This window comes from Chaetura pelagica, unplaced genomic scaffold, assembly GCF_000747805.2.
Source record: "Chaetura pelagica isolate M959 unplaced genomic scaffold, ChaPel_1.0 scaffold171, whole genome shotgun sequence".
Lineage (NCBI taxonomy): Eukaryota > Metazoa > Chordata > Aves > Apodiformes > Apodidae > Chaetura > Chaetura pelagica.
In genome coordinates this window covers 1,746,429-1,771,363 of record NW_009952066.1, presented here as the reverse complement: position 1 = coordinate 1,771,363, position 24,935 = coordinate 1,746,429, and the positions used below count along the sequence as shown (strand labels likewise).

Here is a 24,935-nt window from a genome sequence, read left to right as displayed (position 1 = left end):
CAGGAATGGTTGCATCACTCCATTATTCAGAAAAGCCAACAGCATGCTTGTCCCTTAGGCTACAGCATTCATTAAGAAAAGCTTACTGGGCTGAAAGCTGGGAACAGATGATAACGGGATATGATTTTCATATTTAATGCATTCCTTGGAAGAGTATGTGTGCTGCAGATTGATAGAAGAATCAACTGCTACTTTACTAAAAGACTTTCTAGTTTGCCCTATAGCTACCGATGGAATCATTCAGCCAAGAAATTAACTTTTTCTCCTTTTACCTGCTTTATATATCTGCTAAGCAGGCTGCCTGGCTGCCAGTAAATGTTATTATGCAGTTAAATGTTTGGTATTTAAGACTCTTATCAGAAAAGAAACAGAGGCCACACTATTTTGTTTTTATAGTAGAAGGAAGGTTTTCAGTTTTCTTTCTTCAGTGCATTAGCAGTCGTTAATCTGAGTTTATAGGAAGTTTTCCCCATAGATTAAAAAGTTAAAAACCTTGAATTTACAACATTCTTTAAACTGTAATATACAAAGCAATGAACCCGAGCAACCTTGACCTATATAAGCAGGCCTCCAGCAGTTTGCGAATTACATTTTTAATTCAGACCTGTGTGAAAAGGTGAGGCTTTTTCTAAATGCTAGATTCTTCAGCTAAAAGCAGTTGGTGTAGGAGACATGCTTTCTAACCTATGGAGAAGTTTACATAAATACTAGAACGTGAGAGGCTTACAGAGACTTAGATTTTTAGAAAGTGTTAGCAGGTTTTGGACAGTACAAGAACTTGATGCACACTTAAATATGTCACTTTATGTTGAATTACATTTAACTGCTTGATTGTGGACTCTTTCCTCCCCTGTCCCCGTCTTTTCCTCTCTTCATCTCCCCCCATAAAACTACGAAGGTAACTTCAACTAAATTGTGCATCCTTCTGCCTTGTCTATGTGATTGTCTCAAATCTTACTCTGTAACTCGATTTTTAATTTATTTTTTTTCAGACTGATGGTGCCCAATTCCCACCACCTTCACCTCACTTAAAATGTTCTTATGTCTAAAATAAGAGAGTTTGTTCTCAGTGATGTGGCAGAGAATCAGTCACAGCAACACATGCAGTCCGTCAGTGGTATATCCAGGATGTGGATTGTAGCAGCTGGGAACTGTTTTTATTTACCAGCACTGGTATTGTAATGGTTTTCTTCAGGCTAGTCAGGATGCCAGTAATTGAGTGATAACCTTGTTGGTGATACATCTTGGAGACCAAGCAGGACAATCAAAGAACAATCTCCTAGAGGTGATCAGTATCCTCTAAAATGCCAGTGTGAATATCTGAGTTTTCTCTGAGCCGTGGGATATGCACCCTTTTGGACTCTCACGGGAGTCCTTAAGCTCAGAAATCAAATACCCAAACAGTGTTTGTCTAGAAAATCACAATTCTCCATGGAAAGGACTTGAGCCCAGTGTAATGGCAGTCTGGTGTTAGAAGTGGGAGAAGAGGTCCTGTACTGAAGAGGTCCTTCTCGGCTGCCAGAGCTGTATGTCCTAGGCTTCTGAAACCTTTGTGCAATGAAATCTGACTGCTTCAACTTCAAAACACTTTCTTGAAGTCTTTTGAAGGTTTTGGACTTGTGCATCTTTCAGACATAGGGCATAGAGCTCCTTCCAGGAGTGCCTGTGAGTGGCAGAGCATCCTTCCTTGAAAGAGAGTGCCACCAGGTGACAGTAACACCTGGCACCTGGAAGGGACAAGCCTCTGGCTCTGCTTTCCTGGCTTTCATGTGATGGTCTGCTGCAGTGAGAGATGGGGTTCTTTTTTAAGTCTTAGTGGAAGGGTGTGTGCTTTTTTTTATCATCCTCATTCTTTTCTAATACTTCAATGAAAATAAGAAAAAAACTTGTGTTTGTTAGTGGAAGGAGAAGTGGGGAGCCTGCACTCCACAATCAAAAGGTTATAAGTGTGCTTTGTGCACAGACTTTGTTTAACTCCCAGCTAGGGTGACATGAAGTTCAGTCATTTTGTTGTCTAGTACAGGTGAATCACCAACACATTTTTACTATTTTGTTTTTGGTGATAAAACCAGTTCCTAGACAAATGTTCACTGCCACACTTTCGTTTTAAGAATGCAAAGGCAAGGAAGAGATGTTTTTCTTCCTGCAGTCAAAGAGGAGCTTATTAGAGATGTATGTCTACTATGACTCTGCACTTGTACCTGTTTGAATTGCATTTGTTTTGGAATATTACATTCAGGAGCTGCTAAATCCATAATGTACTTGCTAGGCGCATTTTAAAGCAGCACATCCAAGACCTGAAAAGTAATTAGGGGGAACCCGAGAGCGGTGGTGATGGAATAAGCTGTGAACTTAATCTGAGTAGCAAACCTTTACTCCTTCTTAAAATAACTTAATGGCTTTTTGTTTTGCTTCTTGTTATGTGGAATTTGAGCTTTTTAAATGAAACTTGGTCACAGACTAGACAAGATGCCTTTGTTTCCTTTAAGCTGGGCTTGGCAGCTGACTTTGTATGGTAGGAAGAGGTCAGGCCAATGAAAGAGAAGAGGGAGGTATGGAGGTGACTGTAAATTGTCTTGCTGTGATTTGGGGCTGAAAAGTAAGCCCTGCTTATTCTGAACACTGGTATTACAATAGCTAATTTTGGCTTTGCATAAACTGGCGGTGACCTTTCAGTAGTAGTGGTGGCAGTAGCCACTCCTCCTAAATAGTTCTGATTGAGTAGGTTTACAAAGAAAAAGAGGCAAGTATTAAAACACTGGGTTTTAGAAGCAGAGTGATTATACTGTTAGAACTATTTTTATGCAAGTTCAACAGTTCTTGAAGGAAAGTGCCATTTAAAATTTTTTTGCTTAGTGCCAAAAATAGCCTTGTGGAAAATGTGATTTCATCTTCAAGTTTGTTAGCTGAGTAGTCGTTCTTCCTCTTTGGTGTTATTTAACAGACAGGAAAGAGCAGAGGGAAGACAATGAATACAGTGTTTTTTTCATCATTCTTACTTGCTTTGTTGACATGCTGTGAGCAAAGCTGGATATACAGACAAGTCAGCGATAGCAGATGTATGTTTTAGACTTTCTGAGGACCCTTCCTTATTCCATTGCCTTCTAGAGAAGACCATGAGATGAGGGGCAGGAGGAGGTTCTTTGGAGCAGGGTGCAAGAAATGCATGCCACGTGTTTGTGTAATAATGCTACTATACAAAATACTTTAATTCTGCTGCACTTTTCTCTCCAGAAATCAACATGCAATCCTCTAGAAGCTTCGTTTGCAACATGCTGCCTGTTTCCTTAAGCCGTCTCCCACCTGTGTTTTTCAGATGGCATGGCTTGGGAGACAGGCAAGAATTAGCACCGGGGCAGCTGTACTAAGAGAACTGTATCATCCAGCAACAGTCTTCATGGGCTACCACACATCAGCTGTCTCAGCCACTGGAGATTTGAGCATTTGGCAAAAGCCCCCCCAGCCCACAGAGAGCAGTGTGGCACCCGGCCTGCCTTCGTGCTGTCCCTCGCTTGGAGGACTTGGTCCAGAGAGCAGAAGTGCTGATTTAGAGAGTCATGCATCAGTGGAGGGAGCAGCAGGATGTGAGGACCTGGCAGCCAGTGAGGAAGGCTCCAAGCATCTCACTTCTTCAGCCTCTGATCCTGAACTGGCCACCCCCGAGAAGGAACAACGGCGGGGAAGCATCCCAGGTACAGTGGGACATGTGTCTGCCTGCCTCTGCCTGGGGCTGGAGCACACTTGTCCCAACCAGACTGATATGCTCAGCTACTGATTTTCCCTGTTGTGTGTTGTGCCATGGCTGAATCGTGGCAGCACTTTTTTCTTTTTTTCCTCTGTTTTGTTTCCTTTTGACTCCCATTTCCTCCCAGAACACTCATCTGGACAGGCAAGGGCTTGCTGGGGGCTCAGCCTGTCCAGGTTCTCTGTGCCCATGGTTGTCTTGAAGTAGTCTAAGCCTCATTTTAGGAGTTTTAATGTGAACCTACTTCACTGGCAGAGTACGTCACTTCTTTTTTGTGTCGATTTCCTTCTCCCTCAAACAATTGTGCACAATAGTTCATCCATTTAGGAAAATGGGATTTGGCAATGTAGTCTGAGGATCAGTGTGCCCCCCTGTGTGGCTGGATTAACTCCTACTTAGTGGTGGTGCTCTGCCTTGTTCCCAGCTTCCCTGGGAAAGATGGGGCAGACCTCAGCTGAGATTCTCTTGCTCTGAAACAAGAGGCACTTCTGTTGAAGGCTGTGTCCCAAATTCCCAGCTTTCTTTTTAATTTTACTTCCTCCACCAGCTGTCTTGGAAAGATGTGTTTTCTCCTGTTCTACTGGCTTGGTAACTTACTTTGAAGTAAGTTAATGGATGTGTTTTTGAAGTTGCAGTGACAAAGTTTTATCGCTAAGTAGCAGTTTATTCCTGTTTTTAAGACCTTGCAGAAATACTCTCCCTTGCCTTGCCAGCTAACAAGCGATTTTCAACTTAAGCTGGTTTTCCAAGCCCTGTAACAATTGCTAAAATAGAGCTATTTATAATGGAAACTGATTGCAACCCTAGTGATGTAGGGACTCCTGCTCTCTTGTAATGACCGTGGTTTTCTTTTCTGGAAAGCTAGCATCCAGATCAGGTGATCTTCTGTGCTACTTCTTGGGGTTTTCCTGGCATCCTTTTTCTTCAGGTTGTTGGGTTTTTTTCCCTTTTTATTTCTCTAAGGAATTTGTTTGACTCTCATTTTCTTTCATCTAATGTATTTGCCACTTCATTTTAATGGAAGTCTGTCCTTGCTGGCACTGGGAGGAGACCAGTCCAGCCTGGCTTCCATTAGCCCTGGAGCTCTGGTTCCTCCTCATGGGGAAGGCTCAGGAGGCCAGCATCGTGTCTGGGAAAGAAATACTCATTTAATTTCTGGAATGCAGTATCTCTGCCTTCAGAGAAGCTGTATAGTTGGGTTCAAAATCAAAACAAGCTTTTTGTCAAATGGCACAGTAATCACCTCATACTGCCTGGGGGGCTTTTGATGTCTGTCTGCTGCCAAATGTGTGTTGCAAAGTGCACAGGCTAATGCAGTCCTGGTTGTAATGTCTGGAGGGAACAGGCTTGTTCCAGCTCTCCTAAGCCTGACCTTAAATGCTGCAGTGATAGCAGCTGATGAAGATGCTGGGCTGTGCTGTACCTAGGGCTCAGCTCAGTGCTGCCTGCTCAATGCAGAGCGGCATTCACCAGCCTTTCCTGCTGCTTCCTGGCTGCTGCTCAGCAGTGCCAGCACAAAGCATAGGAGTTAGCAAATCCCATTTCCCTCAGGTTAACAAAGCAAGAAAATGGCCCCTATTTCCCCACCCCCCAAACTGGGGAAAAAAACCCTCTGTTCCTCTCCATCCTCATTTTCTAGCAAGTGCAGGAGTGACATTTATATTGCTCACACTTGCTTCACAGATTTGGAAATAAAGCTAAGAGAGCCGCTCCTTGTACAAGCTACTGTTTGGCATAATCTTGAGTGATTTGGTACCACTGAAACTCCGTGACCAAGACAAGCAGAGATGTTGGTGCTGTAGTGTTAGCAGGTGTGTGAATGCTGGTTAATTTAAACTCATGGTGAATTTTATGGAAAAGTAGGAATTTCTGTAACAATGCTAATTTGTTACAGTGCTAGCTTGTCCACTGACTTTTGAGTAATCTATAAAAAGATAAGTGGCACGTATTTGTCATCTTTGAAACGATTCAGCCCTGTACTCTCCTCTTTTAGAGAAGGCAATTAATGTGCAGAGTTTAAAAGCCTCCAGGTATGTACTTCTGCCAGGTTAAAAAATGTGTACCATAATAGCCTCTTCAGGTGTGCTTTTTTCCCCTAAGAAAAGCATTTTCCATCTTCTGCTTCATCATTCCTTGGAGATGATTTAGTGAAGTAGTGATGGTTTTTGAGGAGTGCCAGGTTTGTCTCCCACCCACCGGGAGCTGCTAACTCACAAGACTGGAGCCTCCCTGGACTCCCCCTTGCGAGAGCAGTGTGGAAGGACACAGGGCCGTGGGCAGGGACTCCCAGATCTACCTTCATCACTACCCTGATGATCTTTAAGGTCCTTTCCAACCTTAACCAGTCTTCACCAAAGGGAAGGGAGAGCAGAGGGATGCTCATCAATGCCTGTTAAGTGAAAGAGGTGAATTAACAGCATAGGTAATCTGATTTTAATTCCCTACGCTACCATGTACTCCTCGGTCCTGATATTTGGGAATAATGTTGGGGGGGGGGGCGGTTGTGTTTGTTGTTTTTTTTACAGCACCAGACCCTCACCTCAGTGATCAGTGGGCTTGTAAGGAGGCGAGCGGGGAGAGCAGTGTTGAGGTCCCAGTCCCTGCAAGTGCCGAAGAGGTGATGGTGAGTGTTGCTGATGTGCCACAGGGAACAGCCTCTCCAGGAGCCAGCTGGGATGCCCATGCTGTGGAGGGCTCCTCAATGGAACCACCAAATCCCTTTGCAGCACAGGAGAAGCCCTCGGTCAGCTCAGCACCAGACAGGTATGTCCTAATGTATTTTCCCTCTGCCAGTACGTATGTGTTAGGCTGTGTCCTGGAGGCTCTTTTTACATCTGGATTGATGCAGGGCACTAAAGCTCCCATACAAATGGGAAAACGTCTTACCTATTTATTTAGTACCTTTCTACCTCTGTGCTTGTGGTTAAATGGCTTCAGGTAACTCAGTCCAGTCAGACTTGGATAAGTTGTTTTTAAAATTTAATAGATGTTCTCTAATGCACACAAATCTTATTTCAGCAAGTGTATATAATAGTACTTCTAGTTTGCTAAGCAGTGTATTTTGTGGGGGTTAATATTTCCAGTTAGTTACATTTATTGAGCATTTTGTTTGGAAATAGCAGAGAGAGAACAAGAGCAAGTATGAGGAAAGTGTGGCACAGATGCATGGCTTGTGGAAGTCATGGAGTTTTATTGCCAACAACACCTGCAATAATAGAGTATCAGCTGTAATATCAATTGCAGCTGGATTTTTGGCCTGGGTGGGACAGCACCCACTATGAGATGGTCCACGGGGTTTGCTCAGTTTGCTTGGGCGGGCTGGCTTTGCTCCCATGCCAACTGCTGTCATCTCTTCATGGGGATAGCACCTGCTGTATTACAGTGGGTGCTACTCTCCTTGGGTCTCCCTACCTTATGTGGGCACTATTCACATCAAAATGCTCCTAGCTGGAGCAGTTATCTAGATAACTAGATAGGGTGGTTAGGTGGTGCCTGTATGTTGGGGAGGGAACATCTACAAAGGAAACCAGCGTTTTTACTCCTGGAAAATGAGGAGTGCTCTTATCCAGGTTGGGTTTTTGTTCCTTTTTTGTTGTTTGCAGCTTTTATCTGCTTCATGCATGCATTCTTCCTGTATTCATGATCTTGGGTACTGATTTCAATGTTAGTTTGTATTTTAATAGATGACAGCTGAACAGAAACCAGTGGCCATCAATATACACTTCTGTAACTTTATCATTTCACATTTGCATCAGACCATTGCTTGCTATGGAAATACCATCTAATTTACATCTAAATAGCTTTTACTCAGTTTTTCTTTTGTATAGCACCTGTTAATCGTAACACTTCGTAGGGAAGTTGCACAGAGTGCTTGCCTTTGCTGGAGAAGTCATAGCTGAGCGATGGTAATTTAACCTTTTGTTCTCTCCCTGTTGATACTAGTGATGTCTCACTGTTCATAAACTGATGAAAATACTGTGCAATGCTCTTGAAGCCCAGCTAAATTATACAAAAGGTTTCACTGCTTGCATTATCTGCAGAGCACAACTGAAACCAGAAAGTGGAGGTTTCCTCTCGCATTATGCCAAGCTGAATACCTCCGTTTCTCAAGGCCATAGAAGTGGGATCACCACTGGAAGCTGTTTCTGTAGAAAGGATACAAATTTTAATTAGTTTTACCTGAAAATTAAAATGCAGATAAAATTAAAAAATGGCAGGCACGAACGGTCTTGTGGAGGGATAAGCAGCCTTTTCCATTGTTATCCTTGTAAGTGATGGGGTTCCTATGTCCATCTTTCCTATGCAAGTGAAATGCAGCAAGCACACTGGAGACTTTCAAGATAATTCATGAGCTGAAAATCTTGGGTGAAGGTTTCCAAGTAATTAGTACAGGAATTTCAATTTATAAATTACACAAACAATGAGAATGCAACTTTTTGGTCTGAACGGACCACACCACCAATACACAGAATCAGTAACATCACAGGTCCCTTCAGTCCACTCTTATGAAATTCCTACACTGGCTGAATAAATAGGAGGAAATTTTGCAAAACTATTTATATTTATATAAATTGAAATCTCTGTAGCTTGGACTTTCCTGCTGGATCTGTGTTACAGGTGAGGCATCCAAATGAAGCATCATTCCTCTCTTGTCATCGCTGGGTCATTTGTGCACTTTTGGTGTCTCATTTGAAATCGGTATAAGTGATGGAGGGGAAAGTAGCCCCTATGGGCAGGGATCGCAGCTCACTGGAAAGGCAAAACAAAATCCTTGTGCGTGTCAGGAAGTCACAAGTTTATATTTTTTGGAGAAAAAGCCTTTCCTACCTTACTGCAGAAATACCATTGTCTTGTTGTTTGTTTTTCTTTAAGTTTTGGGTTATTCTCCCACAGTAAGTGTTTGCTGGTTGTATTTTTTTTCTGGGTGAATTCAGTCTAATTTCCAACTGCCTTTTCCAGCGAGAGGCATCGTTATCGCAGTAACATCATCCGGTTAATAAGCAAAGAAAGGTGACGTTGCTGTCAAAGGTTATTTAGCTTTGTGTCTCAGTCACAGATCACAGTGTGTTGCTGCAATTTTGCTACCTTATTTTGTAAAAACACCATTTTTAATAACTAAGTACCATGTTTTGGAGCACTGCTAGGTGGTTGTGTTGACCAGAGGTTACACACACACCTCTTCAAATGTCCCACCAGCTCAGTCCCGGGCTAGAGCCTGATCCATCTATTTTCCCATCAGGTCTGCAGTCCGGAGCCCACTGGTGAGTGAGGCCTTGCCTGGCTTGTAAAGGCACCCACTGCCCCTCCTGCCAGGTGAAGCTACCCCAATAGCTCCAGTTCTTGGCTGCTCCTTGTTGGTCTGAGGAGCTGAACCAGAGGTGAAAGGCTCCGTATCCTCTTACCATTCCTTACAGCATCCAGCCCTTTCTTTAAGGGCTTAAACCCAGGGAGCAGGAAAGGGGGAGAGGGTCTCAGAGAATTAGTGCAGAGAAAGATGATGACTATTTTAAGGCCTGTGCTGAGGGGGTGGAAAAAGGCAGAGCTTATGCCTGTGCTGCTTCAGCTGCATTGAAGAGGACTTAGCACAGATGGATTGTGCATTACAAAATGTAACACATAATTCAAGCTGTCAGCTTAATCAGACTGTTTCCAGGAAGCAACCTGTAAAAGAGAAGGACCTCTTGTTTGCTGACCTCTGATCCGTAGCCTGCTGCAGATTGTCATACATTTTGTTTTTCTTTATGTTGGTGTCCCTTCCTTCCCCTTCCCTTTTTATTATTGTATCCCTCTCGAGTGGCACCCTGGAAGGACCACCCAGTGGGAGGAAAACAATGGGAAACGAGCTGGCCACTAAAATACAGGGTTTGTAAGACTGGAGGAAAAGAAAAAGCACTGTTTAACTGCATATGTGATCCCCCTGGCATTGTTTTGCTTATTAAATGTCTAGGAAACTCAACTAAATGCAAGGCAGCTCCCACTTAATTGTTCGTTGTTACCCAACAGTCCAATGGAAAACACAGCTTTCAGTATAGCATAACATGATTGCAAAAATGATGCAAGTTTTTGTGCACAGAGCTCTTCACTTGAGGGAGCACAAACCAAGGTTAACAGTATAAATATGTCCGTTTCCACAAAGAAAAAAAAAAGGCAAAAAGAAAATTATTATATGTGGGACTCTGGGGGCACAGACCCAGCTGAGGGAGACCTGGCCTGGAAAGTCCCCAACAAAGCAGAAAGCCGGGATGGACCTGAATAGCCATTTACACCCCAGTTCAAGGATTAGCCTGCTGTATTGTTTCAATGTTTAAGTCCTAATTTGCATCATTATAGAAGTGCAGCTTCATCACAACCCCTCTGAGGTCCCAGTTATGTCCTCGTACCTTTAGGTGGTCACCAGATTTATTCTGATTGTGGAGGTGAAGGAATTAAACTAGTATGGGCAGGGTAATTTCAGTGCAGCATCTCAGGCTTTGCCTGGTTTTTGTATGTTGGTTTGTTCTTTTTCTTATCTGCCCTCTTTTTTTTTCTTTCTGCAGAGCTCATACAATGTGTTTTTTGCTATTGTTTGATATAAAAATGAGGGTGTTTGCTTTTCCAATGCATGCGATGGGGATGTGATTTAAATACCTGTTGTAACTCGGGTCACTTCAAGCCCTGTTTGCTCTTCTGCCTGCAGGCACTGTGGGATGCTGGTGGGACTGTCCCAGGCACTTCATTTGATAGAAGATGTGGCGGGGAGGACAAGCCCTGAGCACCGGGTACTTTACCAGCACGTGGGGACAGTGGGGACAGCCGAGCTGCTCAGGTTAGTGCCAACATACCAGCGCACTGCAGCTCCTCTCCACTGCCCTGGCAGGTACCAGGAGAAGGGCAGTGCTGTCTGTTCCTCTCTCCATGCCCCCTTTGTTCTTGTTTGCTTCCTGCCTTAAGCCTAATGTTAATGCTTGTAATAACTTTGTTGATTGCTTACATGCTTCTCATTGAGCTCAGGTGAGCAATGGCGAGAGGCTGTTACCGAGCAGCTCTGCAGCAGTCTGTTGAGACTCAGGCCAGGGATGCTGCTCTTGTGGTAACAAATGGCCAGTGCAAAGAGCAAGTGGGCTCCTGCAAACAAACATTGCCAGTTGCTAAAAGGCTTCCTTCCCCTTCTACCGTTTTAGTGTCATCAGAGAGCTGAAATATGGCACTTAGAAGCACATACGCAAATTACTCCAACAAATGCTCTTGCCTAAACATGGTGTTTTTTGCAGCCTTGCTCTGCAGGTTCCTTAGATGAAGTAAATACTTATCCCCAAGAAAGAGAGCGTCCCCTTAGCTCGTAATGCTAGTATGATTTACTGAGGTTGACAACAATAACCAGAAAAAATAACTTCCTCTTTGGGGTAAAAGAGCAAAAAGAATCACCAAAATCCACGTGTTAACAAAACCAGGGTGAGAGTGGCCTCACTGTCCCTCCACAGCACAACCTTTTAATTACAAGAACTGGGAACAGCTTTGTAATTTTATTCACAATTTTACACCAGCCTCCATCAACTAGGATTCCCACCTGATGTTTAGTGAATTTTTAGGGAATTAGGTGGAAGGGTTTCCAAACCGAACTGGCCCCTCCAGCCTGTCCTGTTCTGTATTATTCACATAGAGCATCATGGATATTTGTTCCTCTGGACTGTCCCACAAGTTATCCCATTATCTAGAAGTGTTACAGCTTTTGCCTCCAAACCAGTGCTGGCTGTCTGGGCTTTAAATAAATGCTGCATGTGATACCTGTTTTCTTTTGTAGCTTTTGTAATCGGGCTGGCAGTCTGAAAGATGATGACCTTGAAGAATGCGAAGCAGTCGTCCTTCATCAGCTTCAGGCTTTATTACAGAGCACTCTGGGTACATGCCTCCTACCTGAGGAAACACTTGATGTGGAAGGTAGAGTGGAGGATGAAAAGCAAACCAGGTATCGCAAACACAAAGCTTGGACACGGGTGTGATTAACACTATGTTGTGTCCTCCCTGAGTCTGCTCTTCCTCTCTGGTGCAGAGAAAGCAGACCTGGGGCCAGCCCTCTGTTCGCAGTAGAAAATAAAGATGTCCAAGTGCTGATCTTTAAGCATCTTGGCAGAAGCTGTGCAACTCAAAACAAGAACTTAAAGCAAGTTAATTTATTTTCCTTCTCATTCGTGGATGGTTCTCTTCTGCCAGGCAGCACTCAGGCCACGTCCCCCCTGTTTTGCCCAGTCACCTCCCACCCAAGCTGCTTTGGTAGGGAAGGAAACATTAACTTCAGGGACCTCTTAGCCAGTAATTTCCGTGATCTTCAGCACAAGTCACAGGCACGTAAGGGTGAGGAGTGTAATTTTGAGAAGGAAATTATTTTTCTGTGAAGCAGAAGATGCCTATTGCATTTAAAAACAATAAACCACAGTTATTCAAAATGTTTTTTTTTCATTTCTGTGTGTATGTCACAAGGACAAGCAAGAAATTTATTTTTTTTTAAGGTCTCTAATACAGTAATGAAAACAATTTCCATTCTTTCTTAGCTTCTGTCTAGACCTTCCTCCCTGTTACAGGCTCAGCAGTGCTCAAGTGTTAGCAGGATTGGGGCACTTGTGAGCACTGAAGAATGGTCTAGTTAACCATACCTGGTGGTTCTTTCGAGGTTGATATGCCTGTGAGCACTAATACATTGTTGTGTTCCTTGAATGATTTCTTAGGGACAAACACTTGTGGAGTTAATTGGAATTCACTCCTCTGTTTGTGAAACGTCATTGGAGCAACTGGAAAAACAAACATCTTTGGCAAGAAAGACTGCAGTAATTACATTTTCTGTGTTAAAAGGCACTTTTGCTCAAAAATAACAAAGAATTCTAAAAAAACCAAAACAACCCAACCAAGCCTGGGGAAGCGGGTGTCCAGCAGAGTGCCTGATGGAGAGAGTGAGGTCTGCCCAACACTGAGACCAGGGACTGCAGGGAAGGCGTAATGTCTCCTAACCCTGGGTCTCAGGACAGATCCAGAGGATAGATGTGATGGTGATCACCCCTGCCCATCCTTCCCACATTTGCAGAAATCATGAGTGACTTCTTAAATTTTCCACTTTGGGCTCTTTTAAAAGAAAAATTGGGAATGAAGGACAAATGTGTGATTGCTTTTCCCATTGCATGTTGACTTGCTTGTCCAGATAAATGCATAACGTGGCACTGTGTGAGTCTTATACATGGGGTGCCTCACTAATGGTGCCTGGGTTTGTTTCTCAGGCCAGACCAGCAGTGGGATGTGGAAATGCTGCGGACTTGCTTGAGCAACCATGCCTCCTTCTTGAAAAGTCACCAGGTTCAGCTCACGGAAGAAGTGGCAGAGATGTTTGAAAACCTGCTGGTTTCCAGCAGCAAGGCACAGGACGGGCAGGTTGGCACTTGCATCTAATAATATCTAAAGCAATGACACCCAGAAGGTAATTTGCACCATTAAGGTGAGACAGGCCCTGTGTCACTATCACAATCAGGTGGGTGGACTTTAAGGGAATGACAAGCAGTCTGTGTGCGTTAATCAGCCTCAGAGACAGTTAGGAGGTGGGTGAGGAGAGAATACAGGTTTTTCAGTTGTCCTGAGGCAAACGCGTACAGCTCTTCATCCCACTAGAGAAACAGCCCCTTTAACGTCTCCAGGAGCCTTTCTGGTTGTCACCCTTTAAAACAGTTATTTATTTAAGCAAGTTCACAGATTTGCTGTGGTGCGAATTTATCACAAGGCTTATATCATCTGTCTTTCTCTGCGGCTTAGTAGCTTTTTATCATGAATGATGTTTTTTTATTATTTTTTTAAACAGAGTTATGTTTGCTACAGTGAATACACAAAGCATTTTACAAATAGTACCATGCTCATTTTTTAAAATACAAAAGGTTATAAACTAATTCTTTAAAAAAGAAAAAAAAAGTTGGTGTTCAGTAGACCCATGAGTGCCCTGATCTCTTTTGCTGCCAACGCTGAGCAGCCAGTGTGGGGAGGGCAGGGCTCTGATCCCTGCTGCCTCCAACTCAGCTGGCTGCTTTTGCCCCTAGGGAGGCAACCAGGCTGCCAGTCAGCCCACTGGTCATGGGCTGACCCTGTGCTCCACTCCAAAAAATACTTGCCAAAAATATTTTTCCTTTAATTTTTAATAACAAATTAAAAAACAGTTTGAACTGCTCTGCTGCATTCTAGTTTAAATAGAATTTGAGGCAAGTAAAGAAGATGTAATATTTTAGTCTGTTGTACACTTTCAGGTACAGCCAGGTTAACTTCTTTTTCTCTATGTGGTTAAGTAATTTGTATTCTGTCCTTAAAATGTTCGGGCAAGTAGAAGAGATGAGCAAGGACTGCATCATTGTGAAAGTTTTTACATGCAATTATAAATTTGTTTGGTATTTATCTGTCGCCAGCAGAAAGTCAAAGCTCAGTAACATGAGCTTTACAGGTAATACAGCATATGCAGTAATAATCTGTTGGCTGCTACACGATACTGTGGCCCACATGTATGCATTCAATATTTATATTACCTATTAAGTGGATCCAGTCCATTATTTGTACTGTCAGGATGTGTCCCCTGCTCTGAAATACTTTATTTCCAAGCAGGTTTCACAAACCAGGATCAATATAAATGACACAGCATGCATATATAAGAACAGTTGCTTTACCAGAAAGACGTTTGTAATGTCGTAGTGAACTCATAAGCGATCCGCATCTACAGATCTTCAATATTTTTTTACTCCAAAGTTTTAATTTTTGGCCCGTGTTGATGACTGACTTCTCTGAGGCCTTAAAGATCTGGCAAGAACCCCAGTGGACAATGGTCCTGTACAAGCAGGCAGTGGGGGGGAAGTGCAGGCAGGCCTTTGAGCTTCTGACCATACAGACAGACCTGCCACGTCTGCCATCTGCATCCCCATCAGCACCTGTAGTCCACAAGGTTTTAGTGATGACCAGCAGCAGGTCCACCTTCTCCACCACTGCCTTCACCCATTCCAATACTGAATTTTGTGTGTTTTATGTTCTCTTACTATCAGTTTTTCTCTTCACTCAGGGTTCTTTCCCATTACTGCTGTTAAAAAAATGGGGTATTGTTCCTGTGGACATGGGCAAGCCATAGGGAGCTGGTGTGGTAGGAATGCAGTGTGCTAGGACTAGGACAGTCTTTTGGCTGTGGAAGCTGTGGAATCCAGGGTCTTTTTCAGCTTAGTTATACTTCTGTAAAAATTAGCCCTGTGTGGTTTATGCAGCATATTTGATACCTTCACACCCTGATGGAGATGTCGGCCATGCTGGAGTTGCCTTGGTCATTGTGACTCTGAACACTGAGACTTGGTTCTCCTGGTGGGAATCCTCCTGGGTTAATGACTGTGTTAAAGTTTACATTGATTGCTTAAATTCAATGTTGGTGGATCATGCCTATTTAGATGCTAACTGATACTGCAGATAGTTAAACAAAGTACTTACGGCATGCGAAATCCACACTGAGATAGACTGCTACATGGAAAGTAATTTATTTCAATGGTAAACATTTCCCAACCCTGCCTATAACTTAAGGTATTCTTTACATGCAGAAAATAAGACTTAAAATTCCATATTTTTTTAATCAAGTAGCAGTTTGCTTGCATCCATTTTGTGTGAAAACTTCCCATACATAAGTTTACTAGAAAGAAAAAAACTTGGCATGCTGTTTGTTTAAGACTGCAAAGTTGCCATTCTGGGTTCCTGAGTAAATATGGATTAGTGAGGAGAGGGCAGATGCAGGAGAAAAAAATTTTCTTATGAGTCCAAAATGTTTTGACTTGAAGCCATTCCATGCTCTTAGGTCAGTACATAGAAAATAACTTACGAAACCTGGAGTTCTCTGAGATCTTGGTCTTCATTGCTGAAGGCTTATTCTCTTATTAAATAATTGCTTTATTAAGTAATGAGATGAAAAGAGCAGAACATCGAGTAAATTTTAAAGATTCAAGTCTATATTTTGTGTTACAAAACAAAACTGAGGGGAACACCCTGCAAGAAGAGATGCAAAGGATGCCCAAAAACTCTTTGCTGCTCATTGTGAAATAACCAATGCCAGGAAGGAGGAATTCTCCTGCTCTCTGAGAGCTTTATGAAGCAGCATGCAGTACTTTCCACACAGGTGGATGGTAACCAGAGAAGTGCTTGCTTTATTATAAGCCTCCTTTTAACTCAGCTGTATTCATGGTACGTTCAGCTCTCTGTGAAGGTACTGGCTTCCAGCTTAATTTTTTGCATGTAAAATCTGTGTAACTATGGAGGTTTAAGTAGTGCTGCTGCAGAGGGCTGTGTGCCCAGGCAGGAGAGAGCAAACCTTACAAAAATGCAGGAATAAAATGGATTAAAATCAGACCCATGCCTGGCTGTCGCTGACTCGGGCAAGCTGTGCATCGAGTTATGTCTTTGGACTCATAGGGCTTGGTGGTGTTTTAGTCTGTAGCTGTGGGTTAACTTGCCTTACTTCTGCATGCCTAAAATGGGGAGATTTCAGTCTGTTGCTGTGTATTTGATATGCCCCTCTGTTTTGCTTACTCTGAATGTGTGAGATGGGGAATACTGAGATTTTCCAGAAAACCTAGTTATTAAGAGTATTTCAAAGTTTGCGTTACTTCAAGGCAGAAAGCAATTCCTGAGCTAGTGCTGATTTAACTCGGAGGTAACTTAACATCTAACAGAAACACCCTGGAAATGTACCCCATGAGTACAGTATGTTGGGAAACGCTCAAGACGGAGGATAATCAGGCTGTGGCTATTTTTATTTTTTTAATGCTGCAGGCTTCATCGTTGTTGAGAGAGGTCCTTCCAGAAGAGTGTGAGGATAGGTCATCTATCCAGAGTAATGAATCATCCTGCAGCTTGCCATTGATCCCCAATGACAGCAGGGGAGTAACTCGGGAAACACATGCTCCCCGGCTCGAAGGTGCAGGAGAACAAGGTAACGAGTGCTAAAAGGTCCAGCTGCACACTCAGCATTCCTGTCCTTCTCTGAGTACATGTATTTTCCATCCAGATCTGCTGGAGGCTGTACTATAGCAACTAGTGAATTAACGTATAATTGTGATGAGCTTTGGGGGATTTTCCTAAATACCTCAGGATCACTTGTCAGTCTTGTTATTTTTTAAAATGAGTGGTGCCTATTCAGACAACTTTTTTTCTGGAAGATTAGAAAAGCAAGCCTTGTGGCTGCTATCAAAAACAGATCTGTAGGTTTGCATGTATTTAAAGATGCCTACCATTTAGAAACTGGGGGATATATTTGTTGCCTGTTATTATAAAGCCAGACTGCAGAAAAAACATTTCAAAAATAAAAGGGTTCATGCTGAGAAAGGTGTATGGGGCTGTTTCAGAGCTTGGAAGGTGAACACGTTTGTGAAAACCCAGTTAATTTCTTGAGATAAAGAAGCAATATATTAGCCCGGTGTAATAACCGGCGAGGGCAACTTGCCTCAGTCTGCTCTCAGAGCATCCCTTACATCAAAGTCCAGAAGAGACAGGCAATTAGGTTGCAACGCTCTATACACAGCACGTGTAAACAAACTGCTTGAGGCCTCCTAAATTCACAGGACTTTTATCCACAGAGGAGACGGGGACTTTGATTTAAATGAATTTTCCACAGTCGGTATGATCTACGCTACTGCTGCCGGATGAGATCGCAGAGTTACTGTGGGCTGTTTGTTTCCTAAATCCCATTGGGTCTTAAATAATTTAAGACATTTAGTTAGCTTGTCCTTTTTCTCTGGAAGCTACAGAGAGGCAGGGTAGCCTCGCATGGGAGGGAAGTTCACAGTAGGCGCCTCTTTTAAGAACGGTAATGGATAGTTTAGATCAATAAACAAGAGATAACAAAAGTGAGAAATTAAAGGGAGTAGGGCTTAAAAGCAAACAAACCAGTCTGATCACTGCAACTTTGAAATGTGTTTCATTATGGTGTGTTCACATCCAGAAGTCACAAACTGGTGTGAAGATGAGAGCAAGGAAGAAAGCGCGGTCGAAAAGATTCTTATTACAGGTAAAAGTAATGGCTGAATATTAACCTTGAATCCAGTATTCAACTTTATTAGATAATCAAAACATGGCATTTCAATGATTTGGCTCCACTAACAGTGAGGAAATTCAGCTACTACATACTGAGTGCAAAGATTAAATGTAAGATCAGAAACTCCACGCTTACGTTAACATAAACCAAGATGGAAAATAACAGCACCAGTTTAATTCCTTGTAATCATGTTATACATATAAACCGTCTGAATATCCTGTCATTTAGCCTTTCAGGTCCCGGTATCAGTGTTACAAAGGTCAGTCTCCATGGGGAAGATCCAGTAATTATATGGCAAACTACAGATGTTTCTGATTTGATTCTTTTCTTTTCTCGAGTAATTGAATGTGTATCATTAGAATAAGCACAGGGAAAAACCTTGCTAGCTGGGAAGCCGTGCCTTTGCCTCTGTTACAAAAGCTGCCTGATAACACAAAATTTTTAGCAATAAGGTTTTATCAAGACGTGTTCAGATCCTGCTGCAGCAGATGTATGAGGCTTGCTTAGGAACCCGAGATGTCGCTGCGTTTCCATCCTGGGGTATCAATAACACATTAGTATTCAGGGCAGGACTCTCTGCAATGAGTCTCAATTTGCTTTTGCCTGATTTTGTAAAGTGGTGGGTTGCTTCCTTATAAATTTTGATGTTTGGCTAAACGTTTGTTTATGCAGGTGTGTACTCTGACAGAAAGGTGCGAGGGCATCTGCTTATGCAACACTTGCTGTTGCTTTTCTGCTGTTTTATGGCTTCAAAATAGCCTGTCTTTCAGAGAGCAATTCATTTCTCTATAGAGGTTTTCCTCTGCTGCTTTTTGAGCCTAATTTGCAGCTGAAATGTAAAAATGTTGTTCTTCTATTCCTGAATTATACTGCAGCAATAATATTCCTATGTTAGCCCAATAAAATTTAGATTTTATTTTTTTCTACAGAGTTGAATGTGTTCCGTTTGCCTGCTTCTTAAAGTGTCCTTCAATCACATGTGGCAGTGTATTTTAAAACATGAATTGCACTGATTTTTCAGAGGAATTAAAAGCCACTTAAATATTTTTAATGAAAGAAAACACTTCCCATTTGAAAATTAATCTAAAATTTTGCAAATCTTGGGATTGGTTCAATTTGTTTTGTAACTTAAGAGGATATAAATTTGAGGATTGCAGTTTAAGCTCCTTGAACTGCAGGGAGTGTCGGCAAGAACGGTGTCAGGAATGAGTGTGGCTCTCTCCAACTAATGCCATCACTGCTAATATTTTTTTTTTTTTTTTTTAAGGAGACTACCAGCTCTTGAATTGTGATCTGCCAGTGCTTTTGGTTTGTTTCTCCCCACACTGAATTTTATAATTTTTCAGTCCTGTTTTAGCTAAAACTTTATATGCACATTTATCAGGAAATGCTGTATTGCAGTTTTTCCTGCTGGGGACCCTGACAGTCTGTGTGAGTGGTTCCTGTGTTAGATGTCAGTTGGTCAAAAGCCAAGCCCTGGTGGACATCTCCCTCCGTTACTTCTCCCATAGTTTTCTAACTGAACAGGCATGCAAATACTAATTCTTCCTATATGTAAAAATCTTGATAAGCTCTCCCTAGCCTAAACACTGAAACCAGTAAGGTCAGTTTAAAATCTGTTTTTTCTGAGTCTGCTTTATTTACTGTTTTATTGCAGCATGTTTCCAGTAGCCAGTGGTCGTGTTGTCTCTAGGAGTGAGGCTTTTCACATCTCACTTGAAAGCAAAGTTGCTCCTTTCAGATGTGATTCATCTTCAGCCCATGATCTTCTCTGGGCTTCTTGTTCTCTTCTGGCTCCTCGCCCTTCTAGCCTGTCGCTTTTTTCCTTTTTGCTCATCATTATTTGCTGTAGACTGTGGCCCTAGAGCTCTGAAATTGTTCTGTGCCAGAAATAGAGGCAGCATCTCTGTGCGTTGTCTTTTGGGCTTAAAGGACTTGTTTGAGGGTTTGGCTTTGTGTTTTTAGATGAGCTGATAATTAATTTCCATTCTGTATGTGTCCATTTTGCTGACACCTTTTCCTAAGCTTAAGGGATACAAATTTTGGTTGGGCTTTTTCTTTTCTTTGTTTGGTTGGGTTTTTGTTTGTTTTTTAGTACTTGGTGCATTCTTTAAGGACTTTAAGTGTTGGTTTGAAATACTGGAAGCCTTCGGGCTTTTCGGTTTTGATCGACTTTGTTGTGAGACCTGGATGTATGTGCTTCCAAGCAGTCTTCTGCACTTCACAAATGCTTCAGTCATTTTGGTTTATTTTTATTTTGCTTCTGTTGCAGAAATGTTTATTGTAATATTCCAGAAATATTTCTGTGTTTTCTTTAAGGCCTGTAGGAAAGGAAGGAGATAGCTATGTGGCTTTGGGGAAAAGGGCTTTAGAGTGGTAGCTGGCCTGGTGTTGGATGTCCCTTAGGAGACGGTGTTGGCACCTGAAACTGATCATGCAAAGACTGACTTCACCTGGAGCTCTTCAAAATGGAGGCTTGGACTGAAAGGTCTGCTGAGCCATTCCCATCCCTGCAGGACTTGTGAGCTTTTCCAACCTGTAGTCAGCTAAAGGTGTGGGGCCAAGGGAGCTCCTTGCATAAAAATGGTTTCTTTCCTAGAGCCTTGTCCTAAGCTTGTGGAAGGCAATGTTGTGATAATTGACATTAAAAGGATTACATTTTGTGTATGGTCTCACCCAGAGAGGAGTTAGCTATTATTAGCAATCTTATTTTCTACCAGGGTATGTAAGGATAGAGGAGGATATGTGGGCTTGTTCTCATTTTCTTCATGGATGCTTTGGCTTTTATTGTGGGAAGACATGTGAAAGAAATTGTTCAGCTTTTCTGCTCTTCCTGAGGAAGACTAATAATGGGAGATTAAAAAGGATAAAATCCATTATTTCTTGTTTTGCTGGATGGCTGTTCAAGGGTTTCATTTATGAGTAGGAAACTGATGACTTTATTGAAGGGGCATGTTTGTAATATCTTCAACAGAACCGGATTCTCTCCTTACCCTTAATTTATGTATTTGATTTAAACAGATGTTAAAGTTGTAAAGCATTTGAATAAAGATGGCATTATTTTTCCACTTACCAGGCTTCACATTCACAACATCTTGAGTGTCACCTTCCAGCTACTCTCCAGGTATAAAATCTCCAACATAGAAATAAGGAGGAAAAACCCTCTTAAGAAGAAAACAATTAGATGCTCTTCTTATATCATAAGGGGACATGAAAGGGCACAAATTCAATTCTGGTTTCCTCTTTAGGTTATCCTTAATGAGCCAATAATCCTGCCAACACTTCTACCATGCCCACATGTCCTTCCCAGTGAGGTCCTCCTTTGAGCATGGAGTTAAAGGGTTCCTGAGGTTCCACTCAGATGCACTAATAAAGGGATTAATAAGTCTGTTCAACTTTTCACTTCATTTGATATCAACCCATTTGCAACTACTGTTAGAAAAAGTTTGTACATGAATGCTGCTGCTGTTGTGGTCTGACAGCACTACCTTGGGACTGTGTGAGACTGTATGTTTGGCTTAAATCAGTTTGGATTACCTACTATAGTGATATTTTATGCTGCTCAACTTGAGTTCCTGAAAGACCTCACTCTTTTTATGGTTATGAATTCTGGGTGAAAATCCTTCTTCAGTCTTTAAACAGAGGCAGCAGCTTCTAGAAGGTATTCTCACTGGTTGGCTTGCTCCACTGGGTTCTCCTGAGTCCACTGGTCATCCAGGCATCTGCTCTTAAGAGGAGATCATTGCATGTTGGTATGTTGTTATGATGAGAGTTTTTATCCTTTTTTTTCCCATTTAAAAGAAGTGGGGAGATCTTTTTTGGTATTTGACCTACTTCTGGTTACTATAGTGTTTAATTGGGAATTTTTTTTCATCTGTTTGCACTCTGAAGAGCACATCCTTCTGTCAGAGTTGCAGGTAGCCTTTATCTTCTCCACATATGCAGGATTTTTGCTTTATCACAAGGGGAATTGGTATATGTAAGAGCATGTGTACACCCGGTGCTCACACCTCTGGTCCTGAGCCAGAAGCGTGTGCTGCAGCTGCCCGTGTGCTGGCAGTGGCACACCAGCTGACAGGCCACCTTTATACTGCATAGCTCTTTGTAGATGATCTGCAAGTGCAGTAATTAGTAGTAATGTGATGGAGGAGCTTGTGCAGATGTGAAGTTCCTCTGGGCAGGAGCTATTGTTAGTTTTCTGGTTTGGTACATACTGCTCTAGCAGCATGGCAGCCCAGACCTACCAGGGCTTCTGAATGTGGATGCAACAACCATTGCCAAGGTAACTGTAAAGTTACACAGCTTGCAGGCTCAGCAGATCCTGATAATATTCCTTTCAAGGAATTATTAACTTTAAAGTCCAGTGGCAGCTGAAATACTCAAGCTGCTAACTGTATATTGGTGATAAAAACACACAGGAAAAGCAAAGTTCCTTTTGGCATGAGCTCTCGTTTGCATATGGAAGGAGGAGGCTGATATGTGTCTGGGTTGAGTCTGTGAAAGCACTGGAGTCTTTTGCCCTCCAACTACCTCTGTTTGCATGTGGGTTTATTGATTATTATTTTAAGTAATGGATGATAGGTCTTTATAGCTTTGAGTGGCATACAAACTGCTCTTATTCCTCTCTCACCAGGGCATAACCTACTATACTACTGCTACAGCTTGCTTACATGCTTTGTCGTTCAGGTTGAAGACTTAAGTTCTGCTCACAAACTGTACAGGCTACATGTTTTACTAGTCTGCATCTGAGAAACCAGCAACCTTGTGGATTACCTTTCCCATTTCTAGACAGGCCAAGTCAAGCACTTGGAGACTGTTTGTAGAAACATGATTTGGTGCCTGCAGATGATTTTCCTATGCTGGGTCTGTTGCTGCAGTGAAGGGCTTTAATGCTGGGTTTCATGTTTAGGAAATGTGGGCTTCCTCCTCTGTGAGAGGTAATGCAATTAGCAGGATAGAAGGCAGGATAGAAGTGATGCTCATATGACACCAAGAGCCTTCTTATCTCTTCACTTGCAGAAAATTACATCATACCACATTTTTAGCTGCTGAGATGTTTGGCTATAAATTGATAGATGCTGCAACCTAGGCTATAGGGGGAATGCACAGAGAAAGTGTCTCCAGTTCTGTGCTAGTACAGTATGTTCTGGGTTAAAGATGGCTTTAACTGTTTGGCAGAACAAAATGATAGTGGTTCATTATGCAACGCTGATGTTTTTTTCCTGGAATTGTTGGCTAGTGAAGAAAACGATACCCATTTTGTTCAGAACAAAATTGCAAAAAATGCTTTTTGACTCATGCTGACAGCACAATTAATTCAGAGTTGAAAAGCAGGGAGTTTTTTAATGAACAGTGATATTGCTGATCCTCTGCTAGTTCTGAGTGAAGGGAGCAATGCCTAGGTGTGAGGAGAGGTATGTCTGGGACACACCAGCTTTCCTTCTGCTGGAGTATTGCTTGAGGGATTAGATTAAGAACTTCCCATTATTAACATCCCAATTGGAGTTTAAAAACAGTTTTATCAAGCTTGTTCTGTTGTGTCTGTGCAGTACAGGCTGACCCTTCAGACTGAGTAAACTGGGCAGTTTCACCCCTGTGTTGCTGCTGGACTGTCTGTGGAACAGCAGAGCTGCTGCTGTGGTGAGGCCATCCCTTCCAGAAACTGTTCAGTAGGACAACACCAAGCAGATGGCAGCTGTCTTTTACACAGTGTAGCAAGAATTTATGGTAAGGGAGAGGTGCTTTTTCAAGAGCCCCAGTACAGCCCAGGAGCTGTTGGGAAGATGCTGTGGGGAGCTGTTGCTCTACAGCAATGCTGTCTCAGCCTGCAGCACTCCTCCCAGCCCTTCTGCTCCCTACTGAATGATTTCTATGGTGCTTGCAGTTTTTATCCAGGGGTTTTGGTCTACATGCTCATGGTCTAAACCCATTCTTTCCCCCCTCTCCCCCCACCCCTTCTCCACTAGGTTCATCTTTCTTACCAGGGCTGTTGTGTTCTGCTGTGTGCTTAGGGAAAAATGTGTATTTGTGTTTCAGCCCATCGTGCCTCTGGCTGTCCCCAGCCTGCAACAGGGACAGTGTGCCTGGCTGTTATAGCATGGCAAGGTAGATGCTTTGGGTAAAACAAATTACAAACACACACGTAATATGTCCAGAATAAAAGTGTCTTTTTGAACTAAGTTGTGTTTAACCTTAAACATGGCCATCAGTTTTATCAAGGAAATACACTGATCTATGTAAGGGTTTTGTGGCATGATTCAGTTCAGTCAGGTGCCCAAGGGTTTTCTCTCCTAGCAGTGTACTTCTTGTATGTTCTCTGCACTGTACCTTCCATCAGTTGCTTGTGCTTTCTTACACAGGCCAAGCAAGTATTGCTGTGCACCCAGTTGGGCTGGATTTGTGGGTCAGTGCTGCACATCTGTGCTCTTCCTTTCCACCTACTTACAACAGGGACATATTGCAGGCACAGGGATTAAGGGGATGAGTGGAGTAAGAGGAGGTAAGAGCCAGGTGATTGCTCAGCACACAAAGCAGCAGTTGCTGCACGCTGACCACTTAAGAATTGTCAGGCACTTTGTGGGCACAGCAACCTGCATGAATTACAATGGTGGGCTTTCCAACGGAGTGAGCTGATGGGCTTAGGAGTTCCTAGAAGGATCTCCCAATTGTAGGGAATGTAGGAGGTAAGTTGGCACAGGGGATGCTTGAGGGGAATGACTGGACTAATTGGCGAGGTAGTCTGGTGTAATTAAGGCAGAAGAGGGGATTGATAGCCCAGCATTTTATTATAATTGACAGGTAGGGCAAAGCTGGGTTCTGAAGGGTCTTAAAGGTGAAGAACAAGTAGTTTGTGTGTTTGATGTAGTGAAGGAAGAGGAGCCAGTGCAGGCACAGAAAGCTTGAGGGAGCCATCTTCTGGGGCTGGTATATATGCAAAACTGTGTCCACACTCAAGTTTTGGTAGACCTGGCAAAGATGTGGACTTCAATGCCAACTGGAAAGGTGTGGTGGGTACACATGGATCAAAGATGGGCTCCATGTCACTGCCTCAAGGGATGGGAAGAGCATCCAGCAGCAACAAAGAAAGTAACTTTAGCACAGGTACAAGCATTCCCCTACATCTGCAGAAATGTTCCT

At 42.7% G+C, this 24,935-nt stretch overlaps 1 protein-coding gene across 1 annotated transcript in view; it reads left to right on the top strand.

Annotated features, from left to right (window-relative positions):
* Positions 1 to 24,935, top strand: part of KIZ (kizuna centrosomal protein) — an 84,622-nt gene that overhangs the window by 48,222 nt on the left and 11,465 nt on the right. The window contains exons 5-11 of the mRNA XM_010005115.1: positions 3,317 to 3,692; positions 6,271 to 6,508; positions 10,422 to 10,550; positions 11,526 to 11,690; positions 12,991 to 13,141; positions 16,538 to 16,697; positions 17,706 to 17,771. Coding sequence (XP_010003417.1) covers positions 3,317 to 3,692; positions 6,271 to 6,508; positions 10,422 to 10,550; positions 11,526 to 11,690; positions 12,991 to 13,141; positions 16,538 to 16,697; positions 17,706 to 17,771 — 1,285 coding nt within the window. The remainder of the gene's footprint in view (positions 1 to 3,316; positions 3,693 to 6,270; positions 6,509 to 10,421; positions 10,551 to 11,525; positions 11,691 to 12,990; positions 13,142 to 16,537; positions 16,698 to 17,705; positions 17,772 to 24,935) is intronic.